This window comes from Blennius ocellaris (genome assembly GCF_963422515.1).
Source record: "Blennius ocellaris genome assembly, chromosome: 1".
Taxonomy (NCBI): Eukaryota; Metazoa; Chordata; class Actinopteri; order Blenniiformes; family Blenniidae; genus Blennius; species Blennius ocellaris.
The window spans coordinates 20,332,223-20,347,378 of NC_137650.1; the positions used below are offsets into that span (position 1 = coordinate 20,332,223).

At 38.7% G+C, this 15,156-nt stretch overlaps 1 protein-coding gene across 1 annotated transcript in view; it reads left to right on the top strand.

Annotated features, from left to right (window-relative positions):
• Positions 1 to 15,156, top strand: part of LOC308139985 (CUB and sushi domain-containing protein 1-like) — a gene marked incomplete at both ends in the record, with an annotated part of 391,623 nt that overhangs the window by 325,010 nt on the left and 51,457 nt on the right. Inside the window, 8 exons of the mRNA XM_080509617.1 lie at positions 2,594 to 2,712; positions 3,114 to 3,183; positions 3,945 to 4,061; positions 4,354 to 4,563; positions 6,654 to 6,842; positions 7,261 to 7,438; positions 13,124 to 13,269; positions 14,454 to 14,534. Of these exons, the coding sequence (XP_080365743.1) occupies positions 2,594 to 2,712; positions 3,114 to 3,183; positions 3,945 to 4,061; positions 4,354 to 4,563; positions 6,654 to 6,842; positions 7,261 to 7,438; positions 13,124 to 13,269; positions 14,454 to 14,534 (1,110 nt within the window). The remainder of the gene's footprint in view (positions 1 to 2,593; positions 2,713 to 3,113; positions 3,184 to 3,944; positions 4,062 to 4,353; positions 4,564 to 6,653; positions 6,843 to 7,260; positions 7,439 to 13,123; positions 13,270 to 14,453; positions 14,535 to 15,156) is intronic.

Here is a 15,156-nt window from a genome sequence, read left to right on the forward strand (position 1 = left end):
GACGTAAACAAAATCACACGGACTCATGACCATAACACAAAGTTATTGTGTCGTGCACACACGAAAGTAGACAGGAAAAGCACATACACACAAATATGTAGACAGACAAAAGCTACAGACACAGATATTAGCATCACACATTTACACACCTGTCAGGGCACAGTTGTGCTTTTCAGTCCTTTGTAGTTGTTTTAGCTTAGAATCACTTCTAGATCAATGAACAGATCCGCTTTTGTGGGTGTGTGTGAGAGTCTTGGTGTGCGTGTACACAGCTTTGTGCGTGTATGTGTTTGTGCGTGCCTGTGTCTGGAGGTGAGCTCCCATTTATTGTTCCATGGTCAACGCACCATCAAAAGGAACACAAATAGAGGAAGACTGGTCACTTTTGGCAACGGTGGAAAATGCTCGTCTCTGAGATCCTGCGAGAGGTTATTTTTAAATATAGTTACTCCGAGCTTATGAGCATGTCTTTTATTAGCAGTTACATACAGAGAGCAAAAGATGGAGCAGAAAAGAGGCGAACGTTTGCAAAATGAAGCTGACAAAATTGCCTCGCGAGGCAATGAGAGTGAAAGACAAAAAGAGAAAATGACACAAATACCCTATAGTGTCTACTGCAATGTAATGGCATTTTTGGTATACCAGCTTTTGTGTGTAATTTTTACTGTATGGCAAGATTATTACAGTACTTGTTGTTTTATAGTTTATAGCAGTAAATACAGTTAACAAGCTGTATGCTGTCACTCTCACAAAGTAATATACTATACACCACTGTACAGCTATGTGAGGCATCAGGTCTTGTTCTGCCGAACAGGCTTCATGACAAAGCAGGTTTTGGAATATACATATGACTAAATATTACTTGCTCTCAGACAATCACTCTTTGCAAAAACACTGTACAGAAAAGACTTGATGCTTATTTAAACAATGTAAATTAGTCCTATGTAATGGATCTATTTCTTGAATGGTTGATGCCATCAGTTGTACCCCAATGCATCTAGAGTGCCACCCTCACATGCATGTGTGGATAATTTCTCAACCAACGTGTATAACTGTGGATGGTAAATTGCTGGGGAGGTGTAAAGGAATGCCATAATATTGTTCTCATCGTTTTAAGCTGATTAAATGGTCTTTCTTCCACATGATGGAGTGGGGCATCACTCTCCCTGGCCTGTCCTCACATAAACTGAAACACAAGTATACTAAATTCAGTCAGTTTGACTTAAATGCTGACAGTGTGTAGTGGAAGCCTAGTGGTCCTACAGGGGTGGTGTGCAGTTCTGTCAGCATTTTACAGAACATCACTGCTTTCTCATAGTCAGAGAAAAGAGTGGAACAGTGTGCGAGCACAGAGAGAAAAGAGAAAGATGGTTGGCCAAATGGAATAGTTTCATTGATCAGTTGTCATGACAGCCTGCTGATGGTCGGCCTAATAATACACTGTGTGTATGCATGTGTACAGTCTCATGCAGCTTTTTCATTTCTGCTTTACCTAAAAGTCACTCCCTTTGCCCCCCCCCATGCAAGTGTACTCTCACATAAAAGTCACTCATGTGCACACATTTAGAAATGTCATTCACTGAGGCTGGGCCACCTGGATATGTGTGTATGTGTGTATGTGTGCTTTTGTGCGTAAGAGGTCAGTGGGATCACAACATTTTGCTGGTAGGAAGGTAGATGATGAACCAACAAGACCATACACGCACATGCACACGCACACGCACACGCACACGCACACGCACACGCACACGCACACGCACACGCACACACACACACACACACACACACACACACACACACACACACACACACACACACACACACACACACACACAGCCCTATTTGCTCCTCTGTCTCCCCTTCCTTCACTCCCTATCCCTCTTCTACCCCTGTGTTGCCATGGCAACCGCTCCGGGGCAGTCTCCTGCGGAAGTTTACACACACGCACAAACACGCGCACAGATGCATGCGCACACAAGTGAACACACAGATGCACCCTTACTGATGCAGTGTGATAAATGGGCTTTCTGCTGTCAAACTTATGTAGGATGTGTTTAACCTTTATTGCATTGTGATACATAACCAGAGTCAATGTGTTCACATGTAAAGCACTTTTTCAAAAGCTGCTGTCACACATGATGATGCACAAGATTTTATGTGACACCACCTCTCAATTCAAGCATGAACTTTTGTGCATTAGAAACATTCCATTAAATCACTATTGGGTTAATGTTTTTAAAGTTCTTTTCCATGAAATCAAAATAAATAATGCCGATTAAATTTTTTTTCTTAAGAGACCGATATCTTATGAGATACAAATTGTTCTTGAATGCAAAATTAGCTAAAGGGGTGTGATTAGTATGGAGGAGTCAAAGTTTTATCCATGATGAGTTCGACAAGTAGAGTAGCGAAAGCAAATCAGAAAGTTATTATTATTTTAATTGCTATAGTAAGGAATAATTACTTCTGTCTCAATCTCAATTCAGTCCTCTGCAAACTAACTTCAAATTTTCAGTTTAATTTGTTCCACACATTAGAGTCTGACGCTAAGCAATATGTCTCCATGTCTTTTTTTGTTTTTCTTTCCTTGTAGCGGTTGGTCTTACAACGTGTCCTGAGCCGATGATCCCAGCCAATGGTATTAAAACAGGAGACAGATATATGGTTAATGAGGTGGTAGCATTCAGCTGTGAACCTGGGTACACACTACAGGTAACCCATAAACTTAACTATTAAATAAGGTTGTATAGGTATAATATGCATATTTTCTGTTTGTTTATCTCTCTTCACTACTGAATGTTGCTGTTGAGCAGTAGAACATACAAATCTGCAATATTATTTGTTATTCTTGCATTACATATTCAATTATAAAAACTAAATCTTGTGTACAGGAACAAATTGTTGTTTACTAACGTGACTAGGTAAAACAAATTGCAAGTCCCAAATTGGATAATTTTTTTTTCCTTTAAATGCATTCAAAGTGCATAATTTCAAAATTACTGTCTAATATCTAAAAAAAGAGAGAGAGTAAAACTACCAATAATGGAAATTACCAAATGTTCTATTACTGTATGCTTGAATCTTGAAGTAAATTTTTCCATTAACATTGCCAGGGCCACTCTCACATTTCCTGCATGCCTGGTACTGTGCGTCGATGGAACTACCCCCCGCCTCTTTGCATAGGTGGGTAAAACAAATGCACACATATGACAAGATACGTAAGGATTTATATTGGTTATGTATGTCTTATAACATTTGAAAAATCTAAAAAAATGTATGCTTATTTTGCATTTTGATCTTAAATGCAAATGGAAATGGACTATTAGGGATTACTGTGCAGTTACTCAGACTAACATACTGCCGGGATATCAATGTGATATTAAATAGCCATCATTTTCACAAGAAGTTCTATCAGGATATTTAAAGTTGAAATCTGATTCGGAGGCAAGAACTTTCTTGACAGCTGTAGGCTCGGTGATCTGCAAGATCAATACATGTGCAGTGGTTACAAACAGATCTTTGTACCTTGCACTTAGAGCCAAAGCCTCCTGAAGTATGCAGTGCTGTTGAAGAACCGTGATTTCATTGATGTTTGCATTTATGCCTGAATAATTCAGTCCTTGGTAAAAGATTTCAAAAGCCACTTCCAGTTAAACTCAACCATGACATGTCAGGAGTAACTAAACTCAGAGGTGCCACAGCTCCTATTCGATATTTGTCAAATCTAGTGTTCCTCACATCGACCAACTCAGTTCTGAATCTTTTAATAGAAAAGAGGTGCCATCATTGTTGTATAAAAAGACACTAGTATGCCCTTACTGGTCATATTGCATTTTCTTTTTCACTGAAAGGTGATGTATGTGTTGAAGCGAATAGGTTAAAGGGATGATCTCTACTGTATGTTGTTGGTGTGCTAACAGTGTGTGTGCTGTGTGTGTTGTCAGCTCGATGTGGCGGGGTGCTTTCTGAGATGAGTAGTGTCATCCTTAGTCCAGGTTTCCCTGGCAACTATCCTGGCAATCTGGACTGCACCTGGCAAATCAACCTGCCAACTGGATATGGTAAGTATTATGGGATGGAGGAGCATTCCTAAAAGGAAGGTGTCACTTTCAGCACATATGTGGTCAAAGCTGGGAAAACACAGGCCTTGTGGGTTTTGCACACACACTTAATCAGATTCTGACACATGAATGGCAGTTGAATGATTGACCTTGAATGACCTGAGGGTTTATATCTCACACTCTATTCCACACTCAATATTAATGTAACTCTGACACAATTGCACTGTATGTTGTTCAAAAGAAAAAGTCAATATAGCTGTTATACTGTGTGTGTTCATCCCTTGTACTCTAGGAGCTCATGTTCAGTTCCAAAATTTCTCTTCGGAAGACAACCATGATTTCCTTGAGGTCCGAGCTGGACCTCAGCACAGCTCTGCACTTATTGGCCAGTTTACTGGCTCACAGATCCCTCCGCCTCTGTTGAGCACCACCCACCTCACAATCATCCACTTCTACAGTGACCACTCAGAGAACAGGCCTGGGTTCAAGCTCACGTATCAGGGTGAGTTCACATTTGGTTTTTATGTACCAAAGATTCTTTTTTTTTTTGTGCAACTACAGGCAAGAAAGCGAGCCAAGCCCATAGTATCACTGCTGAGGTTTCCATTTGTAAGCTTTGAAAAAACAGATCTATTAACAAACTGATCCTGCTCTTTAGTTCCTGCAGTGTTCGAGGAAAGAAAACCCAACCTCTTTCCAAAATGTTAAGATTAAATTAACATCCTCTCCTAGGGCCAAAACTACAGAACTGTTCCAATCCAAGGAATATAATGCTCAAATTAAAGATGTTTCACTATGATGTTTAGAGCTTTGATCCGTGGGTGAGTCATGCTAAAGAGCTAAAAAACCTCATGGTTTTTCTCTCGTCATTAAAGAGATGGATTGTCCTTAAGCTCCTGAGAGACTGGCATCTTGTCCAGCAGGCTTTACTTGTAGCCATGAGTGTCTCACTTCAAAGACACAAAAGATGGTCTTTGGGTCTGTATGGCAGCAAAACTAGAACAAGACTTACTCTCACATAAGATAACACACATCTATGTGCACTTAATAATTTGTTTCCCCTTTCTTTCATCAAAAATGTAATGGTCAGAGCACTAACATTTCAGTTCTTGAAACTTTCTGCTGTTTGCTTCTGGAGTTTTTTGATGCACTTCTTCAACTAAAATTGCACCAAGGAGCCTTTTAAACATGATGGCTAACTTTGAGAAAACATGATGTTCTCTCCAACTTAGATGCATGTGCTCCTCCAGAAGCTCCTTGCATATCATACAAATTTAGGTTCTGTACTTTGGAGGGCTTTTTTAGACAATAGACTGAGTTTTATGAAGTTTTATGTCTGCATCCATAAAAAAACCTAGCTTGGATAAGTTTTGATTAAGAAAATCAGTCAAAAAAAACAACAACAAAAAACAATTGAAAATGATCCACATAGTTATATATCAGGCCAGATGTTGCTCAGTAAAGGTGAAGGGAGTTACACTTCTAGTTTTAGGTATTGACACTGAAATTGCAGTGCCCATAATACCTTTCTTCAGGGCGATTTTAAAGTTGCTCCTGAAATCAGTTAATGTCATGTTCCTGGCTGCAGTTTCACAGTGGCAAGTACTCCTGCTACCCCCAGCACAACTATTGGCCTACATATACACAATCTGCAAAGTCCCTCCTTCAGAATATCGTGTTTCTGTGTGATCTCAAATCCTCTCACATTTTCTTCCCAGAATGCTGCCTATGCCAACCTCTTCCGCTGTCACTTGCTTTTCTGTCTCTTTTTATTGTCCTTTGTGGCACTACTGACTTACTCTTAGGTCTGTCCTATAGTCAGTAGTAATACAGGTGTTTCTGTAAATACCCCCCCCCCCCAATGTATTGTGAACAGTTAATTCCTATTTTTTGATTCACCCAGCATGTACTTTTTCTGAGACCTGTTTACACAATTTGCGCTGTGGATGCTGTCTGGCGCAGCCGACCCTGGCTCTATTGACCTGGTGCTGAGTGCTTGTTCGAGTGCTGGGAGGGTCTGCCTTTCTCTCTGGCCTTTTGTAGCCTTTTGTAGCAAATGGAAGTGCGATGTCAGCCATCCTTGCTCTCATTCAATGCCACATGTAATGGATGGGTTTGACTTACTGCGAAACACACGCGGAGTGAGATGTGCCCTAAATAGACCTGTGGTACTGACATTTCCTCAAGCAAGTGCTGCCATCCTATACATGCATGTGCCAGATAACTGTGTAGGAGGAGATTAGATCTATTGATGCTGCTGCACTCGCTGCTGGTAGCCTTCAGTGACTCATAGATTTCTTAATGCCACTTCAAGTTCATTCAGCATTTCAGCAAAAAAAACAAAAAACTGGTATAAGTACAATTAATCTCAGTTGCCATTTTACTGCCACATTTGGGGACTTTGAGTGGCAGGCTTTTAAATCTACTGGGCGAGACTGTACGTCAAGATAATGATGAGTAAATTCTGGACAACATTCTATTAAGCCACCCATATATCCCAGCTTAGTTAGTTTAACATGAAACATTATACTTTTACGTATGTATTTGATGTATATTGAAAGATTTAATCATGTGTTTCAACTCCATCTTTAGCCTATCAACTTCAAAACTGCCAGGATCCTTCTCCTTTTCTGAACGGGGACATCATCAACACTGACTACAGCGCAGGCCAGTCGATCACTTTTCAGTGCTACCCTGGTTATGTTTTGATCGGACACACAGTTCTAACATGTCTGCACGGGACCAACCGGAAGTGGAACCATCCATTTCCACGCTGTGAGGGTAAGAACAAGGTTTGATTTTGTTTTATGGTTGTCGTATGGTCAATTGTGTAACAATTGGGTTTAAGCATTCATTAAGTTCAAAATGAATATGTAATTTAAGTATATTTATTCACAACCCCAGAGGACTCCATTGTCATTTATGATGAAAACATTTGACAAATGTTATCCTGAGATAAATTAGGTAGATCTATTTAATTTTTACTGACATCACAATCTAACAATATATAAGCAGATAAGCCGAAAGTATTGTTCTTACCACTGCCATAGCTGCTTTTGTTGTTTCACATACTGTGATAATGACATTTTTGCTATCTGCAAATCAATATTCATTCTTGTCACCCAATTTGTCCATGTTAAACTTGCCAAACAGAAATGACCATTTTACAAGTAGGCAATCTGATTACTGCTTTTCACAGCTCCCTGTGGTTATAATGTCACTGCGGAAAATGGAACGATCTATTCACCTCAGTACCCCAGTGAATATCCCAACTCCCAAGACTGCAGCTGGCTCATCACTGTTCCCCATGGACATGGAGTTTATATCAACTTTACCTTACTGCAGACAGAGCCCGTCACTGATTACATTGCTGTCTGGTAAGTCTGAGTACATCCACTCCCAAATGTCTGTGTCACAGACGCATATATATTTTTGTCCCTGGCACTGATTGCATTTTTTATTCATTTTATGTTTGACTTTATTCAAACACAGCGTTGTATCTACAAAATATACCTCAATATGTTTTGTGTTTCAACTACTTCTGAGTTCTTAAAACAGAGACACACATATACGTCAACTGTAAATATACACCTTCAAATATGCATGCACACTTAAAGGCCACACACTGTGTGAAGGAGGTCAAAATACACGCACGCACGCACGCACGCACGCACGCACGCACGCACGCACGCACGCACGCACACACGCACGCACGCACACACACACACACACACACACACACACACACACACACACACACACACACACACACACACACACACACACACTGCGTATATAGTCTTTGCTCTGCATACACAGACTGTCCCGCAGTAATAATGGGATTCAGTGTGAAGGTAAGAGTGTAATACTGGGAGTGTGGGAGTAATGCATTTACAATGGGACCACTGACCAATTCAATCTAAGTCAGTACCGTGGTCATACGCAGGCCCACAGAGGGCTTGGGCACTCTGGAAGTAATGATGAGATTCAGTTGGGAGTAGGAAATATAATGAAAGGAGAAGTAGAGCTGGGTTCACAAATCCAATGGGATTCGGCTGGATCTGACAAGTTTGGGTCAGTCCAGGAGAAATTTCTTATTTAATACTTTCCCTGTGCATCACATTTGCTGTCAAAAAATTATATTGAACAGTGTATTTATGAGGAACAAAGTTAAGATCAAGCGAGAATGGAGCTGTGTCATCATTCTGGGTACTTTTAGTTTATGATCGACATATTTGGTGTTTGGGTTGAGGCCTGGCTTTAATTTTCAAGCTAAAGAGTTCAGCTCTAGGGAGTAAGCAGCTGAAAGGCAGGCAGTGGGAAAGTAATACATTCACAGTCAGTGGCTCCTCGCTTTCAATCTTGCCCGAAAGCAGAACCATGGCTCTCGCTGTGGAGAGGTGTTGTATTGAGTTATTTTGTGGTTGCAAATTGATTTTAGAGATTCATGTGTTTTTGGCACCATTCATAGAGAACCAAGTGATGATATTAGAACCATAGATCGTAGGGCAACAAAAGAACCCTATTATGGAAAATGAGTGTACATACAAGATGCTTCATTGAATTAATTTCCAAACCCACAACTATATTTGGATGTGACTTGGGGCTGGCACTGAAGAGAGGAGTGCCTTTCTCGCACCCAGTGGGTTGCCATCTACCTTCCAGGGTCGTAGACAGATTTAGAGTAGATGATACCAAGGTCTACTGCAACTTCATTGCATGCATGTAAATTGCACCCACTGGCATTTATCACTTCACAATATTCCAATGTAATATACACTGATCATCTGTGACACAACCTTCTGTGTCAAATGATCTCCAAATCCTCAGTTCTTCTTATTTGCTCTCTGGAAGATATCCAACAAAGTGAAAACAGTAAATTGTTAGACAAGATGCTGGGCAGCTAACGCTTATTCATAGATGTAGTTCTATAAAGCTGAGAGAAAAAAGCAAGGCTGTTAGCAAGAAACAAATTTTACAATGGTTATCAGTTGGCCAAGTATTCCCTTTTTTTCACAATGCTGCTGGAAAACTAAAAGGCTGTTTTGGTGTGCTATAAATGCTGAGTAAAAAACAGTCAAGCGGACGTATGCATTTACATGGCTTGTCTTTGGTTCAGGCAAAGCAATGAGTATCTGTGCTGTCAGAAACGGCTGACTCTTACAATTACTTATCACATTTGTATCTGAAATTAAGTAGCATTCCTTTCATTGACTGTTCATTAGTATTGGTAGCTTTGAATATTTAAGCTGTTTTCCATTTTTTTTTTTTTTCAGCAAGAGCCTCATTTGGTTTCTCAATAATCAAACTTGTGGGGGATGTGTGTTGAACATGCTCCTGTGTACACCATATTTCGCTGATGTGTGTCTGCTGGTTTCTACCCCGTATACCCACGGGGTTTGTGTGACAGCAGCTGCATCCAGATGTTAGGGACTAAAGCCAAACTGTCTCTGTGGTTTTCCACCAGTTGTGTTTGGCTCTGTGCCCAATACTACTCAACCATTGCTAACAGTGAGCAATGGTTCTCACATCAGAAAAAAAGCCTCACGGTAGGTTATTTTCACTCAATCAAAAACAGTTTTTCCTCTGCATTTTTTTTCTTTTACCAAATTGACCATATTTAGTGTACACATTATTGCCTGAAGGTATGTTTAATCTGCCCTTGTTCTGAAAATGAAGAGAAGAAAGATCAATCACTTAAAGCACTCGAAACTTGTAATAAGATTGCCAGCATGTATATTGACGTCTTTAAGAACAAGAAGAAATAATGGATCGGATACGTCAGAATATTTTTCAGTGTCCTGAAAAATATGTCCTTGTAGTGCTGTGATTCTTATGCACATACATTAGGGATATGGATTAAAAGACAAATTAACTAATTAATCACAACTCTGACTATAATTAGGCACGATTAATTGTACAATTTGTGAATGTGTAATTAGCACAAAAATAATCACCACTTTAATGCAGAAAAACTGTTTATTCTGAATCCTTCGACTTAACTGGACAGCAGATTTATAAAGTGATGTAAAGTAGCTGCAGGAGACCTCCTGTATCTTTTACAACTAATGATGAGATATTAGGCTCTTTGGAGGGAACCAGTTCTTGAGGACCATTATTTTCACAGAAGCATTCAAAAGACTGAATTTGTGGATCATAATTTCAGATTTGATTTTTTTTCTAGAATTGAGTCTGGGGTTAACACATTTTATCCACAAAATATTCATTGGAAGGACATTTGGAATGATAATGGTGGGAGTGGAGATTGAATTATTCAGAAATACTCATCAGTTTCATTTGGTATTTGTGGACCATATTGTTACATCTGATCTATATTGATTATAAACACTGTACATATCACTCTGCCTTAACAGTAAGATCACCATTTTAGATTTACCATAGACTGAAAAAAACAAGAATGTTTTTAACAAAACAGTGACACTCCTAAATGTTACAATAATCAGAATATTACATTTGCAAAGATAACTGAACAAACAGATACAACTAGAATGAATTAAAACAATAAAACCAGATCCTTCAATGAGCCACATCAAATTAAACCAACAGTTTTGTTAAACAAATTATAAAATTACAAGTTAATGTGATACTATCTGAACCATAATAGAAGTGTATGCATAAAGTTATATCATTTTAACAATTTCAGATTCCCTGCTGGAAATCATTCATTTACATTAAAAAAATATTCTATTATTGTTAACCGTTACCGGTGTTTACCGTTACTATTAAAAAGAGTGCATTGCTTTCTTTTCGCAGTAATTCATTCAACCTCTCTATCGCTTGTTAATATATTCCTCCCAAACATTCCCTGCTCTCAGCTGCAGTTTGCTAGTGTCAAAGTAGAAAGAGTGGATAAATAAAAAAGTGTCATATCTAAATAAAACCAACTTATTTTTATTCTTCTTTTCTGGATTCAAAACCGAAAAGAAGTGGAAGCACATCTTATCCATTATTCTTTGCTCTATGTTGTCTCAGAAAGTGTTGCTGGTGTGTTATTCACACCAGAAGCTTTTTTTCCCCCTTTAAACTCACAGGATAGTCTCATAGTCTGCCACTGTACTGACTTCATTAAACAGTTTCTACAGATGTACATTTGTAAGGCCATTGAAATAATGTCCGCCAACCAACTTCAAATAAAAGTTTTCTTTATGCATTTCCCTAACTTTACAGTAAATCTAAAGTAAATCCATGTTTTACAAATCACTGCCAGATAACATGTTTTAAAATATGTTGCATGTGATGGGTGTTTTTTCTTTTCAAATTAAAAATTAAAGCCAAAAAAATCTAAATCAGGTCTGATTTAAATGACCCAAATAGCACATTTTGATCCTCCAAATGAGCTCCAACACCTTCAGAGAACTTTGAATTATTGAGGAGCCAAGAGATCTCAGGCACTCTTCATGGATTAATTTTTTAAAACCCTTGTTTAATCCAATAGCATGTTCATTAAAACCGAAAACTGGGCATTTAGGAATGTTAGAAAATGTAACCTTTCAACAACACTCAATATTTAATGAGTCAAGTTAAGCCTTTAATCTGTGGGCTTTGTTCACTGAACTTGTTTGAATTGGTTGAGAAAAAAAAAGCAAAGAAATATATGACAAATATTCCCTCTAGAAATCTACCTTTTTTCGATTAACAAGTGCCACTCATGGTTTCTCCCCTCTCTTTTATTAACTCACTCAAGTAATGCAATATCTATTGTCTGGCATTTAAGAAGACGATGTCGGGATTCACTCACTCTGTTTCAGGGTTGTGGTAAACTCTGATGTTTGACACCAGTCAGCACTTTAGTCTTTGACTTTTGACAATTACAACACACTTGACTGACAGCCTTTATGTTTGATAACTCATATGGATTTTCTGCTGGGAGTGATCTGAAGTAGCTTTATCTGAGGTAACAGATTTATAATAAAGTTTTGAGGTGAGGTGGGGCCCAAGCCGACACAACATCCAGCTTGCCTTTTGAATCGTCAGCTCTTTACCACAGTGTCTCTTTCGGGCGGTAGAAAGCTTTAAAGGACTAACATCTGAAATACGTGCTGCTGAACAGCAGTATGGACGTCATGCACAGCTCCAAGCAAAGAGTTTTCCATTATTAATTACCATTTGACCAATTCTTACAGAAGCACAACAGAAAGCAGTTTGCAGGCAATGCTTGTTGTTTTCTTCTATATTTTGATTCTTTGATGAATATGCAGCAGGTGTGTTGATGTTGTTCAGGTGTTTGACCTGCTGGTCCGCTGTCAAGATTAGTGGACTGATTGCCAGAACAATAGTATCCTCAGGCCATTGTTTGATGTTTTGTGTGACCAACAACGAACATGCGGTCGTCCGCTGCTTGAATGTCAAACTATTACACTGCCCTTTTCACAAACAAATTACCATATCATATTTGTCAGGCAAATACCTTAAAGGTGCAGTACGTGAATATTACATTAAGTTATTTTGTGTAGTGGGTGCAATGAGTTATTCACTGTAGCAGATATTTTATTTCAACCTCATCAGATTTTAGCAGTTTGCTTTTTAGTTTGTGAAAACCCAGCACTCCTGTCTCTGGGTTCAAATGCATCTTTTTTTGTTGTTGGACTGAAGACAGACGTTCGCTGTGGCTACCTGGTCAGTTTGCTATTATTAGTAGCCATGCCTATTGCACAGCACTTACTCTAGATTTCAATATAGTGACATTATGACTGTTTTCTCCAATCAGCCTATTCTTGACAGTTGTGAATGTAAAATATATCATATTCTACATTTGACTGCATTTTTTTTTGGGGGGGGGGGGTGTTCAGTGGTTTAGTGGTTTCAATTTGTGAGAATATACAGATGACATATATCACCACATATGTCACATATGTCAACTATCATATTCCAATCACATTGCTAATATCCGCCAAATGTTTGGTCTTTGAGTCCAGAGACTGTCTTGTCATTGGACTAAAATCTGTGTGTTTGCTTTCCTGGTCAACATTGATCAAAGTGAAGAGTAAGAGGAAACAATAAATTGAGTCGTATAAAGACTTTTACGCCTCTCCTTCTCTTAGGGATGGCCCAGATACAGCGAGCCCCCAGCTGGGAGTCTTCAGTGGCAACACAGCACTGGAGTCAGCCTACAGTACCAGCCCAAAGGTCCTGATTCGCTTTCACTCTGACTTTTCAACAGGAGGTTTCTTCATCCTCAATTTCCACGGTAACTTTATGAAAAAGAGTGACTTTGATTTGAATGTTTCTTCATATTGCCTGTGTATATAAATAGACAGAAAAACACATTATCTTGATATAAAAAAAATAAGGGTTATTTTAATGCCGGAATTGATGTGGGCTCAGTGTAAAGAGTGAATAGCAGTAAAAATGCACTGAGTTAGAAGCCAGCCCATCTGGCTTTTCTTCTTTCACTTTTTCCCATTACAGTCTCCATTTACCTCTCAGTTTTCAGTGTTTATTTAGACCATACAAGTTTGTATCTGTGAATAGGTGTGTATCATGTGATGTTTACACATCAGCAGAAAACATTCTCTTGTAATCTCTGGTAATGTGTGCACTCTGCGCTGTTCCTTTTCTAAATGGAGCTCAAAACGTTGTTTAAATCACACAAAACTAGTCACAAAGAATGCAACACTGTGTTCGAGGCGTTACTCTGTTTTGATACGCTACGAAGGGAATTCAGGCTGCACCTTTGTGTTTAGTTAAAGCTTTATAACATTACTTATTTTGCCTTAATGAGTTTGGATTCTATTACTGTCCTCTAGTGGAAATGTGTTTTTGTTGTGGAACCAATTAAACACCTTCCTCTCATTTCATCACTGAGCGACCATGACTAAACAAGATTTTCATTGAACGTGCATCGAGAGCCAGAAAAAAGTTGAATTTCTCCCATTTAAGAACATTTTATTGAGTAGGAATTTAGTTGAACTTATGTCTTAGGAGTATTTTCGGATTTGAATTAAATCTCCAGTGTGTTGTACTGGTTAATACTCTCAGGTCACTGCAAGAATATTTTCAGTTCAGGTCCAAGCTTGGGGGTTTATCTCTGCACAGTTTTCATGTTGTGTCATTGTCCTGTTCTTGCTTTGCATGCATGGGTGTTCTCCATGTATTTCCTCATTGTCCACAAAACTGCATTTGACTTCCATTGATAACTCCTACTTGTCTTTAGATTTTAATGTGTGTGGTTACGTGTCTCTATGTGATGGATCAGACATGCGTACTCTGTCTTCAATCATAGTCAACTGGTATTGCAATCCTAAGTTGGACAAAGTGGTCGAGAAAAGTGCTGAAAAGATATGCAATCTACTGGGGTATTTATTTATCTGTTCATGTATGATGAATACCGCTGAGTGTGTTTGATGTTCATTTAATTTCTCCTCTGTCCAGCCTACCGGCTAAAGAAATGTTCCACTCCTCCTGTTGTTGACAATGCAGAGGTGATCTATGAGGATGAAGACTTTCAAATAGGTGAGCAATCCTGAATTATATTTGTTAGTTTTTATTCAGCAAATAACTCTAGGACTCCTGTACATACAAACCAAGGTAACACGCTAACTAACAAAATGGTTGTATTGATACTGAGACAGCTGATCTTACCCATTGGCATAAAAAAGGTGGTCAATTCAGTGAGATTTTTTTTTTTTTTAATGTTACCATTTGGCACATTTTTCATAATTAAAAAGAATTATAATTCTCATCTAATGTGGTCCATCACAAGATCAAAATGACAAACTATCTGATCAGGCATGTAGTAAGTCATTATTTCGCTGATTGATTACTTCATTTAATAGCCTCCATTATTTCAGAATTGCACATACCTAAAAATAGCACGCTAAGGACACCCTGGTACAGCGTCTTTATTGTAGTTTCTGATGGATGTTTAATCACTTTTCATTGTAGGTCTCTAACAGGATGTGTATCAGTGTTTTCATAGAAATTGTTTTGATAATATTTGGTGTTTTTTCTGTACATAATCCCTTATTATTCACTCCAGAGCACCGTCACTCACAATCCTAGAATATGCATATTTATTAACATGGATTCTCACAGGAAGAACACAATGATGAGTAGCTAGCAACCACTGTAGAAT